The sequence below is a fragment of the Varanus komodoensis genome, unplaced genomic scaffold, assembly GCF_004798865.1.
Source record: "Varanus komodoensis strain SLA01 unplaced genomic scaffold, ASM479886v1 scaffold17, whole genome shotgun sequence".
Lineage (NCBI taxonomy): Eukaryota > Metazoa > Chordata > Lepidosauria > Squamata > Varanidae > Varanus > Varanus komodoensis.
The window spans coordinates 11,997,262-12,011,820 of record NW_025335505.1 but is presented as its reverse complement, the minus strand read 5'-3'; the positions used below and the strand labels follow the sequence as shown (position 1 = coordinate 12,011,820).

Sequence of the window (14,559 nt, the reverse complement as noted above, 5' to 3'; positions counted from 1 at the left end):
ACAACTAAATTCAGCAGAGTATTCACAATAATCAGTGGCTCACTAGCACGAGGAGGAGATGAAAGTGTAGCTGGTTAAAGACCAGCAGGCAGTTTTGACAACAGAAGGATTTAAACAGTATCTTTCAAAGTGATGTATTCAGCTGGTGCTTTTAAATTTATGAACAAATTATCTGGAGTTGGTGATGAGTGGTAAGGATGTTAAGTTTGTAGATAAAAACTGTCTAAATAATTTGGTTGTAAGAAGCAGTGATTTAAAAGTGGGATCTGAAAGTATATTCCCATTCCCAAATGAAAGGAATGAACATTAAATGGCAAATGCTGTTCAGTGTAAGGAAGTATCAAGTGAGGGATGTCAGGGCAAAATTTCCGATTTCAGTTACGTTATGAAGCTAGCTAGCTAGAATTGAACAGGAACTACCTTTAATGGTATTGATGAAAATACTCAAGTGTGTAGCAAATGTGAAAAAGAAAAAAATCCATATTAGGAATCAAAAATATTATAATAGCCTTATACTAATCTGTATCATTGCTATGTTTGGGATGCTGCATTGCGTTTTGGACATCACACTTCATGTCCAGGATATTATACAACTGGAGAAGCTGCAGAACATAGAAAGTTACCAACAAGCTAGACCCCTTGAACAACTGCTTGCAAACTGCAGATCTCAATTCTGTTTTTAGTTTTGAGTTTTCCTGCAGGTAACAGTGCTGAATGAGATAGGACTTTGATCTGAACCAGCAAGGCAGTTCTTGTGTTCCTATGAAGGGGAATGAGCTTGGCAATTACTTGTATAGATTCAGCTAAGCCTTGACAAGACAGCATCAAACTTATTTTGGGGTTTCTATTATCAATGGGGCAATGCGTAGACAGCCAAGTGAGGGAAGAAAAAAGAAAAGCAATGCCAAAATAAGTTGTGTGCAAATCTATGCCAAAGACTAGTTCTCTTCGTCTGCTTGATTTAGCTCCTGTAGTTCATTTTGTAGAATCTGCACCCCACACCGTGTCCTGTTTTTCTATTGAGATGGCAAGGAATTGCTTAAATTCGTTGGGTTGGATCCAGGATCTGTCATCCATGCATGGAAGTGTGCTGCTCATAGATGATGCTATCTGCTTTCTGTTAATTGGCTCCCATATTTGCAAGGGGCTTCTGTAGGAAGAAGCCAAGGAGGTCTTGTTTGCACAAGGTCAAGGGGAACATACCTGACAAACATACTTGAACATCAGTTTACAATCATGCAATATGCAAAAGAGTAAAAGGATTCTTTCCATCATTTTTATTAGAGTGTGTTCCCAGCGGCTCAATACTAGATACTCCATACAGAATAGCACTCAAAAGGCTCACCAACACTGCAATTCAAAAACACATTTACTTGGATGTAAGTCCCACTAGTATCAATAGCGTTTACTTTTAAATGTGTGAATAAGATCAAACCTGGTCTTTTTTCTCAGGAAAAACTGTTAGCCCTCTTTTCAAAAACAATATAATCCTCTGCTTCCTTCCATTCCGAGAGACAGGTACACCTATTTAATAAGTCGAGTGGCATCTAAAGTCTAAGCCAACATTCTCAAGCCAGGAGAATAACTGATTTAGAGCAGAACCTTAGATTAGCATCTGGTGCAGAACATTCAACATCCACTTCAAGGTCAGCAGTGGCTAAGAAGACCCAGGCCCTGAAAAATAAGCCCTTCTATGCATTCTTAACTATCTTGGAAAAGACTGGAGCTAGAACTAGCTATTCAGACTTGAGCATTTTGGGAATCACATTAAATAGCTTCTATTCATTAATTTCTTCCTCATATTCAAATGTTTCCTCTCCATCATTTGCTGTAGCTTCTTGGTACTGCTGGTACTCAGACACAAGGTCATTCATATTACTCTCTGCTTCAGTAAATTCCATCTCATCCATTCCTTCACCTGTAAACCAGTGAAGAAATGCTTTTCTCCTGAACATGGCTGAGAATTGCTCTGAGATTCTTTTGAAGAGCTCTTGAATAGCGGTGCTGTTGCCAATAAAAGTGGAGGCCATCTTAAGGCCCCGGGGTGCTATATCGCAAACTGCCACTTTGACGTTATTTGGGATCCATTCCACAAAGTAGCTGCTGTTCTTGTTCTGGATGGCCAGCATCTGTTCATCAACTTCCTTCATGGACATGGGTCCTCGGAAGACTGTGGCTACTGTCAGATACCGTCCGTGTCTTGGATCACAAGCTGCCATCATATTTTTGGCATCGAACATCTGTTGAGTGAGCTCTGGGACTGTGAGGGCCCGGTATTGCTGGCTGCCTCTGGCAGTTAAGGGAGCAAATCCTGGCATGAAAAAGTGCAAACGTGGGAATGGAACCATGTTGACTGCCAGCTTGCGTAGATCTGCATTTAGTTGGCCTGGGAAACGCAATGATGTTGTCACCCCACTCATTGTAGCCGACACCAAGTGGTTCAGATCCCCGTATGTTGGAGTGGTGAGTTTCAGAGTGCGGAAGCAGATGTCATAAAGTGCTTCGTTATCAATACAGTAGGTTTCATCTGTATTTTCCACCAGCTGGTGAACGGAGAGTGTAGCATTATACGGTTCTACGACAGTGTCAGAGACTTTAGGTGATGGCATGACACTAAAGGTATTCATTATCCTATCAGGATATTCCTCTCGGATTTTGCTGATGAGTAGAGTTCCCATCCCAGAGCCAGTTCCCCCTCCAAGGGAATGAGTGAGCTGAAATCCCTGCAAACAATCGCAGTGTTCACATTCTTTTCTTACTATATCAAGCACTGAATCTACAAGCTCTGCTCCTTCTGTATAATGTCCTTTGGCCCAGTTATTTCCAGCACCTGTTTGTCCTGAAATAATATAAACAAAAAGGTGAGAAGCATAGGTCACCACGAAAGGAAAGAAGCATGGACTTGAAATCTCTGTGGCAATGGCTTCTCACTATTAAATGCTCTGAAAGTTTTTCATTTTGCATTTCAGCAAACGCTTTTCAAGTTACTAAATAATACCCAAAATTAATTAAACTGAAGTGCAGTCTTATGTTCAAGTACTTACTGGCATGAGCTCAGCAGAGTTCAGGCTTGTCAGATCTACTTTGTTTACAAAAGACATATTGTTTTGACTGCTTTGGACAATCAAAATAATCGTATGTACAGCAAGTTCCTAGGCTCAGAAGCTTTGCAGAGGTAACCTGTGATTTTTAAAAATCCATTATCTGTTCGGCATGATCTAAACAGGCTATTATGGTTACCAGCACACCTGCATTACTGTAGGGTTGTTTTCCTCTCCAACGAAGTATGTTGTCCAGGGTCAGGTGACATGACAAGCTGCACTCAAGCGCTGATAAGGCATGGTGGCTTATTTTGATAATGTGAATCAGGTCTAGTGATCTGACAGCCAAAGGTTACAGCTGAGCACATTCTGAGATGAGGAATTTGTTTTCAATGTCAGAAGCAGCCTAAGCTCACAGTCTTCTCAACATAACAACCTATTCTTCATTATCCCTAAACTACACTTCAATAGCCTAATTTAGATGCAAAATTCATTTCACAGATGTGGGAGCACTAAGTGATCTACTGGTATTCACCCAGAGATTGATCAGTAGATCCCAACCAACCTTTTGTTCACCCTTGCCTTAATTCAGGTGTAGGCAGATGTAAAGTTTGTGATCAACACCAACACCCAGCTCAACCAGTCTTTCACAGAAAAATCTTCTGATTTCCCTTCAGGTGTTATTTTCAGCAGAAAGGGGTGGGGTGCGGAGGTCTTTTTAATTGTCGCTATTTCATTGTTGTTAAAATAATTGGGAATCAATTCACTAAGACATCTGCTAGGAGATCCCAATTAACTTTCTCCTCGTCCTCATTTCAGTACACTGAATGTGACTTCCAGAAAGTGTATTCTCATGCCAAGTTCCATTTTGGGGCAAAGATCACCCTCCTAGCTGCACTTCAAACGCCACCCCATGAATAGTCTTTTAAGCATGCCATGCTGTGTTCAGCAGATTACTTCCTAGATTGGGAACTAAGGTTGTTTGGGATGTCAACCTTAGTTTCACTGGTTAAATAATGACTTAGGTCAATCCATTGATTTTTAACAAAGAAAAAGTGAAACCGGAAGGTCATTATATCATCTAAAGAACCTGTATACAACTTGTAAGAGGGAATGACAAATGCACAACAAAAGCTTAATGCATACAAAGGCTTCAGCTGTACAAAATTTAAAATAAGCTGGAATTTACCCCAAACCCTATTTAGAGTAGGCCTATTTAAATGAAAAGATAGTCATACCAAATCACATTAATTTCAATAAGTCTACTCTAAAAAGGATTTATGCTGAATTGTGTCCATAGTGTTCCAGCACTTATTTAGTGTCCTTTCTGGACTTCATCTTACTGTCCATTCTAGATCATGCGGTAATGAAATCAGAGACACAGCCCCTTGCTATCCCCGGAGAGCACAGCATGATTGAGCCTCAACAAACTTGAGGGAAAAAAACAGCAAATGCTTCCGTGATTAGCAGTCAATTGTTCTTTGAAGATTTCCTAGAGAGCAGTTCTTACTTCTAAGAAAGGATACATTCCTAGTGATCAGTGTAAAGTCCCTTGCAGCTGACTTTACCAATTACAAGAAGGCAGGTGCTTGAAGTTATATGTAAAAGTGGTCCAAAGTTACCTGTCAACTGATAGTACAGGTTTTCAGTTCCATCTCAAAGATGGTTGCTTTGACATTTTTACATCAAGGATGTTTGAGACAAATTCCTTTCATGAATCTGAAGTGCCAAAGTCACCACAATGTTTATCATGCCAAATACAAACAAATGCATCAACGCACATTATGAAGACCAGGTCCAACACTTAGACTGCATGGATTTGCATCCATAACATTTTTTCTGGTGTAATACAGGGAAAAAAATCAAAATGCAAAGTAAAACTCTTGACATAGTTTTTGAGCAAAATGCCTTGGAATGTTTTTAATGTAAGTTCGAACATCTCTCTTTTTCTCCCTCCCTTCAGTTTTCCACCAAGCACAAACTGCTCTATTCTTTAAAAAACAGTCAATCTGTTTGGCCAGGAAACCATTTATTTACTTGAAAAAGACAAAAGATAGTAAACTTCCAAATATCTAGGAGAGCAGCTGCATTAGTCTGTTGCAACAAAGACAAAGCCTTCTTGCACCATAAAGATTAGCATTTAATATGGCATTAATCAGCATTCCCAAACCTGTTACCCTGCAGATATTTGAATACCAATTCCCATAAGCCATGGCAACATGGTAAATGGTCAGGAATTCTGGGAGTTTTAATTCAAGTCTACTGGAAAACACCAGGCTGGGGAAAACCAGCACAAACTGTTGTAGGCTGTATTGTACAAACTGTACAATAAATTATGAAATAATTCTGCAGGCCACACAGAAATGCATTTGCAATCTGAATGTACTTTTGAGGCCACATTTAGCATTTCCTAAGATAAGTTAATGGGAAAGAGAAAGGCACTCACCAAAAGTGATGGTAAGCAAGGGTTTGCACGCTTTGTATGCATTTCAATGCATGATCTACCTGACAAATTTTGAACAAAAAATCATTAACATACCAAATATGAAATTATCAGGCCGAAAGAGCTGTCCAAATGGGCCAGATCGTACACTATCCATGGTCCCAGGTTCCAAATCCACCAGAATTGCTCTGGGTACATATGTCTGGGCTACAAGAAAAATAAAAACATATTTATTTGGCATCTAGTTTATAAGATTGCATTTCTCTCACAAGTGCAGTCATATAATTATTCATCATTATTTTTAAGTATCATACATCTGTACCAGTTTGTTTTTGCATGATCTCAGGAAACAGTAGATAACTTTCATAGATTTTTTTTAGAAAAATGTCTCGCTCCCAGTTTCTACCACTTCAGTCACTGGTCTGCTCCCTTCTTTGGTGTTAAAACCCTTTTTAACAAGAGATATTTGACAACTTCACAGTCCCACCATTTTTGCCCAATATCCTTCCTTTCACATACCTAACAAGTGTATAGGTAAGTATATGGAATTGTGTGAGCTCATGCTATTTTTTAGGGAAAAGAAGAGAAATTTAGAGCCCACAACCCAGAGAAGCTGCAGCAAATACACACAGGAAACATGTGCTGATTGGTACTGGGGCAATAAAGTAACAATGTAATGAAAACATGTAATCATATTGTAGAGTGTTTCAATCCTAAGCATATAAATCCCACAGAATAAAGTGAAGCTTTCTTCTGAATAAATATGCATAGGATTACTCTTTTAGTTGGCTAATAAAATTAATAGAGATGTTTGTTCCTGTGTGTACAATTCTTTTACCTAGCTTCAAGATCCAAAATGAATTGGATCTGCTTTTAAACATTATGGAAGACAACTTACATTTTCTTATTCAAGTTTTCCTACAATTTAGACTTCTGCTGACATGCTAATCTCAGATTGTTTTGCCACTCTCTCCATCTCTGTGGTTCCCCATTTCTATGGATCAATAAATTATGGATTGCAGCATAAATCTGAAAATCCTGTGCTACAAGTAATCTCAAAAGGGAGGAGTTGATTGGCATTCAGGTGAGGTTCCAGGAAGATAGAAGAGGAAGGGACTGGCAAAGTAAGATGGGGATTTAAATGGCAAATGCAGTTGAATGTAAGCTGATGTTAAGTGATGAACACAGGGGCAAAGCATGCTAACTTCATATATATATGCTGATGGAGTCTTGCTGGCAGTGATTGACCAAGAAAGTATCTTGGTGTTGTGGCTTATTAAGATGTCAATCAATGTAAGAAAAAAGAAAAGAAAAAAGGTCAAATTCTACAATGGGGTTCATTAGGAAAGGAGCAAAGAATAAAACTGACTATATCATTTGTTTCCTTAAATCTAGGGTTTAGGCACACATTCTCTCCTTCTCCTCTCCCACCCAGGACAGTCCCCCAAAAGGACATTCATTCATTCATTCATTCAAAGCTTTTATATGTCATCCCATTACTAAAAGTCTTTGGACAGCTTACAGAGAAGACAGAAAAGCAAGGCCTGCATTAGCAGGTTGGTATCCACTAACTTTTTGTTGGTCGCCTGAGAGTTCCCTATTGCCCCTTAAAGCAGCTCAAGCCACAGCCCAATTGCATGTGCGTCAGCCCAGAGAGGAGCAATAGCCCCTTCACCATCCCTTGCCCCCAGCCCTACTCTGACCAGAGCCTTTTGATGCATCAAGCTGCAGAGGGATTAGAACAGAGATTTCACACAGCACAACAGCGAAGAGCCGGGGATCAAAGGGTGGGAGGCCTCACCCCAGCAAAAGTGTCGAGAGCCTTTATAATGGGGTTTAGAGAATGAACTACCCAATCCGGCAGGACAGCAGCTTAACAGGCTCATATTTGTAAAGAATGGTGGGATTGCACGCTACTGGGCTGAGACAATGACTCCTGGCATTTAGGGATCTGCTATTCGTGAGCCATTGTCTGCTGCAAACAGTGTCCTGCTAAGCTTGCCTGAGTCAAAAGAAACCCTGTCTGTGGACATATAGCATGAGTGGGCAACTATATTTGCCCTCAAGGCCACAGAAATCATGGGACACGCAGAAAGACCAATATGCGCAAGACTCTCTCCCTCCCTCACTGAAAGAGAGCAGACGGAGATGTGAGGTTGCTTCTTCCTATTACTACTCTGCTTCTGTTTTGGAAAGTAAACCCTTCGGTGTAGGAACCTTCTCATATTTGTTCTTTGACAAGCTCTATATACATATATGGAACTATGTAATCTATGCTGTCCTGTGTTTTCTTCGTATTTCTTCCACCTCTTTTGAAATCTTAAAAAAAAGCTTACTTTGGGAGAAAGAAGAGAACAAGGGCTTACTCTCTAGATGTGTTGGTCACCTTGGTGAAACAAGGGAGAACTTCTTTCAGCTTCAAGGTTGAATTGAGGTTCAGAGAACCTGGGTGGAGGATTGCAGTGAGTGGACAGGAAAAAGGAGTGGGCCAACCCCCCGCTCCAAAAAAGACTGGCATATTTTCTCTTATAGATCTTACTGAAGTTACTAATCCACTGAAGAGGAGTATCAACCATTTAGAATGGGGGCAGGGGTGGGCCGGAGGGGCACAAAAACCTAGGAACTGTCAAACAATTGGAAATTGGGGGAAAGGGCTGGGGCATTCCAGAAACCTCAGAAGGCTGAATTCAGCTCCCAGGCTGGAGGTCACTCCCCTCTGCCTTAGCGCTATTTCTTCCTCTCTAATATTTGTGGTTTTGCAGTGTCATATTCAGTGGCATTCGTATCGCCTACATTTCAGCACAGCAACAGTATTAGCTTTTGGATCACCAACATTTTAGCAACATGCTTTTAAAACTTTACAGTCATTAGTGAAGTGAAATGTCTTTATAAAAAAAGAATTATTAATGCATGTGAAAAGCATTTTTCCCATTTTTTAAAAGCATGCAGTGCCTTCCCAGTCAGTGCTAATTTAGAATTGTGACTCATGCAGCCACGCACACCCCACATGTGGACAGACCATGCACACATGCGAAAAGCTCTAAACCAACCATGGAAAGCCAATGTGCTGGATGCAGGATTTGCCTTTCATTGATAGAAATGCCTAACCTATAAAGGGTTCCTTCACCTGATGGGATGGGAGCGGGGGGATTCTCCCTCTCAAGTCACCCATTCAGCTGAAGCCCGTGAGTTTCTGGGTGGAACTTTTGGAAGTGAGGACTTTTGGCAGGCTCTACCTGGGAGAGCAGCAGGTGGAGAGGTCCACTAGTAGTTTTTGGCAGTATTATAAGTGAATGGAACAAAACAACACCAGCCTGGAAACACTTAAAGTGACAAGTCACTTCCTGCACAACTGGGAACAAACCCTTGCACTCTAAGTTCTAGCACTAGCTCTTTCTAGAAATTAAGCACTGGTACAAGCCCTGGAGGGCTGGAAGAACTTTAGTAAATAATAAGATTGTTCATCGCAGTAATGTATCTTCTTTCAGTTTCTTTTCTACTCAAAGAGCTTTCCCACTAAAAAACCCCTAGTCGCTGCTGTTCTCTGTTGGAATAGCACACATGCACAAGCATGAAACAGTATCTTTTGCTTGCAGAAAAAAACAGCATTTTCCTAGCTCTAAAAGAAACAAAAAAGTGTTCTGAAAACAAAGCAGCTAAATTGGAGAATTATGGCATCAGTTAAATCATCTGTAATCCAAATAACTGTGAGTATGGAATCAAAGCTGTACAAGAAAAGCCCCCATATTTCTAAAGGCCAAATAATGCACAGTGCTTTTGGGGTGGGGGGTGGGGAGAGGAGCTTTCCCATGGATCTACCAAAAAGAAAAAAAAAGCAGTACTAACTCTAAATACCACTCAGAGATGGACACCATTCTGATTGGCACAGATGAAGTTAGCCCTCCATTGCCTCTGAGCAAAATGGGGAAGAAGGGGGCCAAAGGGGAAGTTGATGTCGTCCTTAGAAACCTCCTTAAATAGGCCTACCACCTACTTTGAGAACCAAAGAAAGCCATACTCTGGGTGTATAAGAGAATAAAAAGACAGAAAAATTGAATTGTTCTTCTATCAATAAAAATACTCCACGTAGAATAACACTTCAATTAGGGCAGGACAAAATAGTGTAAGTTCCTTTCCTGACTCCTAAATGTCCAGCTTGTTTCTTCCTATTGTGAGAGAAGGAAAATTACTGTTATTAAGTAGGAAGGTGATAACTGAAGCAAAGATAAAATAAAGAGCTAGGGTTAGGCCATTGAGACCTTTCTAAGACTAAGGGCCTGAGTACAGAACCATGTAAAGAGTTGTGAATAGGAAGTAGAAGTAAATAGGCAGGTTTGAATTGGTTACTGAAGTAAACAGATAAAGGTGGGCTTTTAGTATATGGTATGGCTGAGTTTGGACTCAAGAGAAATGGTAGAAGAGTGCTTCTTACATCAAAGTCCTGAAGAACACAAGAGAGGTGAGGTTGGGGCAATGGCAAAACCGTCACCTTCTGCAGAAGGGAGTAGGAAATTGATTGCCTCTTACAACTGGCCGTAATGAGCTCGGAGGAAGGGCTGTTCTCCTACCTCATCCTCCTACAAGATTTAGGAAATAAGTGGTCATCAAGCGAGACAGTTACAAGGCCAAGATGACCTATTGAACTCTTAGAAAGTAGTGCACATGCTTAATGACTGACAGACCTCTCATAGGTAATGGGCTCATTAGCATGAACATGGGATGTATTAGCTGGAGGGGGAACGTATCAAAGAGTAGTATGATGTAGGCATGCGGAGAAGATTGTGAACTCTTAGTAACCCAGCCAAAGGGAGAAAAGAGGCAGGGATTGCGAGCCAGGAAAAGGGAATAAAAGGCAAGGTCTTTGGTGGAAACTCTGCGCTACCTGTGTGGTGAGCGCCCGCTCTTGCAAGAACATGTTAAACTATTACTGCTTGGTACTTTGCCTCCTGTATCATCACTGCTTGGAATTTCAATTCTAACACTCTCAGATTTCACCCTAGGTATCCATGTCCTTTTCCAATCCCATCTTCACAGCTGTACAAGCAAGAGCCTTCAAATATTAAAAATTAAAATAAAGCAGAGTCCCTCTAGCTGTGTGCCCAAGTGCCCATTTCCCCACTTGTGTGGAATGAATGCAGGTGGCCCTGTTCTCTCTCCCCAGTTAAATTGGAAATCAAGGCCAGCTAGATATGCTGCCAACCAACCATCAACTAAGAAAGATGTTTTGCTTATATTAAAGAAGAAAGGGAGAGACTGATTGTAATCAACTTATATTTCACATCCTGTTCCCTCTTTTTAAAACTTTCTTGCTACATTAAGTGAATCCAACAACCTGGTTCAAATGGCATGACGATCCATGAAGAATAAGTCACTATGGCTGGTTATCATCTGAACCCAACCCACTTTGCCCATGGACTGTTCTAGGGTATATTTTAGCCATGGTGGATTGCTGTGTCATCCAAGCTCGTAAGACTGAGTCACCATAGGAAAAGTCCAGCAGTGACTGAGCCATGTGTCACGGGCAGTAGAACAACACCAACCGCAACAACCAAGGTTCACAGCAACCTTGCTCGTTGTCACCACCATCAGCAGTCCTTTCAAACTGCCCAAGCTGTACATGTCAGGAGCTGCAGTTGGGTGGCCAGCCTTTACAAAAAGAAACACAGCCTAAATACAGGTGATTTTTTTAATTTTTATTTTTATAGTTGGATTTTCACAAATGCAGAAGTGTACACTTACATGGGTCTGAAGAGGGGCACCTGCTGTCAGGTGTCCCCTGGACAATGACCCAGAAAGGGTCCAAATAGGTTCATTTTTCACTTTGCTTTCCCTCGATAGCTGCCAAAGTTGAGTTGTCAAAGGAAAACAAAGAAATGTGGGCAGTTTTGTAGTCAATTGCCCCTCCTCTTTTTCTTTTTTGCCCTGATAATCATAAGGGTGCTGTGGATTTTGCAGTTTTTCCTGAAATTCTAGTTACTTGCAAAAGTGCATCCCATCCCCTGCTTTCAGGGAAAGGAGTTTTCACAGCTAGCTGATCCCTTCAAAATGAGGTTGTGATAGGGCATATGGCTGTCGCACCTTTCCCAGAATGATAGGGCGGGATACAATTTTGCACTTTGCTCAGCAGCCAGAGTATAAGGGGAAAGTGCAAAATGTACATCATCTTAAGGCAAACAGAAATACATAAGGATCTTGCTGCAGAGGAGGAGTCAATGTTGCCAGTGTTTTGTGAGCAAAGATCTCTTGTGCATTTGTTCCCTATTGACAACTGTCAGGGAAAACAAAGGGGACCCCCCCCCAAATTTGGACTACCTCTCATCCAGGAGATCGTCCAGGTAAAGCTTCCCTTTTTCAGACCCACACAAGTGTTCACCTCCACACTTGTGCAAGTCTGTTTTCTCTAAATACCAAATAAAAGTGTGTACACGTAATACATTTTTTTCTTTAAAGGGGTGGCCCCTTCTATTTACTGCTTGGGTACTTTGGAGAGGCTGACAGACTGACGTGATCTCATAAAACAGGGAAAAGATGATCTTGTAAAACAAAAAACAAAAACAAAAAAAAAAGAAGAAGCTTGAAGGAGAAAAGGTGCTGCAGGCAACACACGGCTGACAATCACAGTGGGGAGGGAATGTGTCAATTCTGCTATCACCCCACTGAGCCTGACCAAGCTGGATTAGCAGGATGCGCAAACTCGATGTGCACCGAGTTTAATTTTGCAATCGCTGGATGGCTATTTATTGAATAAAAGACACATACAGGTGTGCATGCACACAGGCACATGCACACACACTGATTAATCAAGCTTGCGGGGGAAACGTGTTGGCATGGGCCGTTCTTTGTCATTTCTGTTCCCATAAAGAAATCACATCACTACCTTTGCCCAAGAGCTCCACACTTACAAGATGATTCATTGTAATAGACATTGATTCTTTCCAACTGCAGCGGTGAATCACCGACAGAGCTTCCGGCTGGGTCAATGCCATGTTCATCGCTGATCACTTCCCAAAACTTTGAGAGGCAAAAAGGAAAGAAAAATGAGGCAAACTCTGTAGAACAATAAACATGAGAACCCTGTTCGTTTTTTCTCTCTCTCTCGGGGGGGGTGGGGGGGGGGGTGTGACTCAATCTCTCTTCCCTCCACTAATTACAAGTCATTCTAACCCACCCATCCTGGGCAAAGACAAATCAGACCTTCAAGGCATGTGCTGCGGCAACAGCTGCGAATGCTCGACATACTTGCGAGCTGCTTCTGAGCCCCTCCCTGATCCTGGCTTGAAAAGAGAAGCTATGGGGTGGGGTGGGGTGGGGAAAAAAGACAGAAACTAGGCAGATTCGCATCAGGATTTCAGATGAGAGAGAGAACCGTTAAGACCTCAGCGCCCTTTCATTTCACGTAGCCTTTCTTCTCCTTTAAATCTTTCTTCCCCAGTATCTCCCCCTTCCATTTCAATTTCTCCAAAGCCTTTTATGGTCAACATGAAAGAGGCAAGTTATTTCGTTCCCATTTTGGTGGATTTCCAGCTCTCTAGCCTAAGAGTGCCCAAACACACACACAATCCGCTGCAGCAGGAGAAACTTTTCCTCCAGTAGAAGTGAAACTTTTAGAGAAAATTTCATCATGGTCCTCGTGACTTAAGGGACTATTTAAATGTACTTTTCCAAAATTATCTGTTTTTGCAGACGAAGTTTTAAGGGAGAAGGCATGGTACCAGCACAAGCAGAACACCCCGTACTTGAACCATCAGGATTTACAACCCCTCGGCAATAGAAGAATCATCATCAACAACATAAGGCGTTTTGGTCTGGTTTTGCCATACCTTGGTTCCAATTTGGTTTCCACACTGGCCAGCTTGGATGTGGACTATTTCCCTCATGGTGGTAGCGATACCAGCTCCCCGTCGGTCTGTCTGTGTGTGTCTCTCTCTGTGTGTCTGCTTCTCTCTCTCTCCCCCCCGGTTCCTGGCTGTACTTTGCAGAGTTCAGCACTGCGCCGCCTCAATGAACGTTTTATTGGCTCCGGGTTCGTGATTCACCCTCCCGTTACGCTCACTCTGCAACTTCACAGAATCGCCGGTGGGGGGGGGGGGGCGAAAGCAGAAGCGACTAGCTCCGCCCCCATGTCCAGCGTGGGCCGTGTTAAATAGCCCACGAGCTGGACACGGGTGGGTGTCAGGACTTCTTAGCCGCGCCCTGATTCTCTGCAGCTGCCCAATTGCCATCGTCTACCGTAATACAAGCCCGCTTTTCCCCTCTGAACTCAGTAGCCCTGCAGTTACTAGGAGACCTTAGCAGATTAGTAGGTGGTGTCCTGTGAAGGCACCAGCCTCTTCAGCTAGAGATCCCCCCCCCACCCTTTCCTTCCACAGTCTGCTCATTTTAATTCAGTCCAGATCCCAAAATTGTCCACTGGCATCACTGCCACCCAGCTTCCATTGAGTGTGCCCTACTCTCCGGAAATGACCAGCCAATCGCTACTGGGAAATGTCATATGTGACCCTGACAAGAGGAACAACAGGCACACATCAAATGGGGCCCCAGAGGCCTCCTTCATCCATTGCTTCCCCCCCACCTGGCCCCGGTTCCTTGCCTTGGGGGTAAACAGCTGTGGGTTTGCTTGCAAAAAGAGCTTGAATGGACATCAATATCTGAATCTGGGGCATAGCAACCAATGTGCATATGACTTGTTGACTGAGTATGTCTGGAGCTCCTTGCTCTGCAATCGTCTTTCTGGAAAACACCTGCTTTTTCCGTGACCCATGGTGCACGGCTCATATGTTTCTGCGACCCATGGTACATGGCTCTCCTGGGCATCCAAAGTCTGCAGTAGCCTCCTGAGAGGTAAATAGATATGGGAGGAAGACGGGGGTTTCTTGTGCTTTTATGTTCAAACACTGCAGTGCTTCATGGTACATTAGCTCACCAATTTACTGCAGCTTCATAAGCTTTCATAGGCTAGAGTCCCTCATGCAGAAAGTTATTTTGAAAGATGCTGCTTTTCATGTAACCAGAGAGAAATGGCACTTGCAGAAATAAACATACAGGACCCCTGATGCATCTGATCCCCCTGGACTA

General features: G+C 42.3%; 1 protein-coding gene across 2 annotated transcripts; it reads right to left on the bottom strand.

Annotated features, from left to right (window-relative positions):
* Nucleotides 1-1,262: 1,262 nt before the first annotated feature.
* On the bottom strand, nucleotides 1,263-13,475 carry TUBB6 (tubulin beta 6 class V). Of its 2 annotated transcripts, none has more exons than XM_044426335.1 (4): nucleotides 13,305-13,475; nucleotides 12,387-12,495; nucleotides 5,581-5,691; nucleotides 1,263-2,839 (listed from the first exon to the last, which is right to left on the bottom strand). In XM_044426335.1, the coding sequence occupies exons 1-4, from the start codon at nucleotides 13,359-13,361 to the stop codon at nucleotides 1,779-1,781; spliced, it is 1,338 nt and encodes a 445-aa protein (XP_044282270.1). In that variant the 5' UTR covers nucleotides 13,362-13,475; the 3' UTR covers nucleotides 1,263-1,778. The 2 variants fall into 2 exon arrangements, with proteins under 2 accessions (XP_044282270.1, XP_044282271.1); XM_044426336.1 differs by having other exon boundaries at nucleotides 12,362-12,495; nucleotides 13,305-13,437.
* Nucleotides 13,476-14,559: the final 1,084 nt, after the last annotated feature.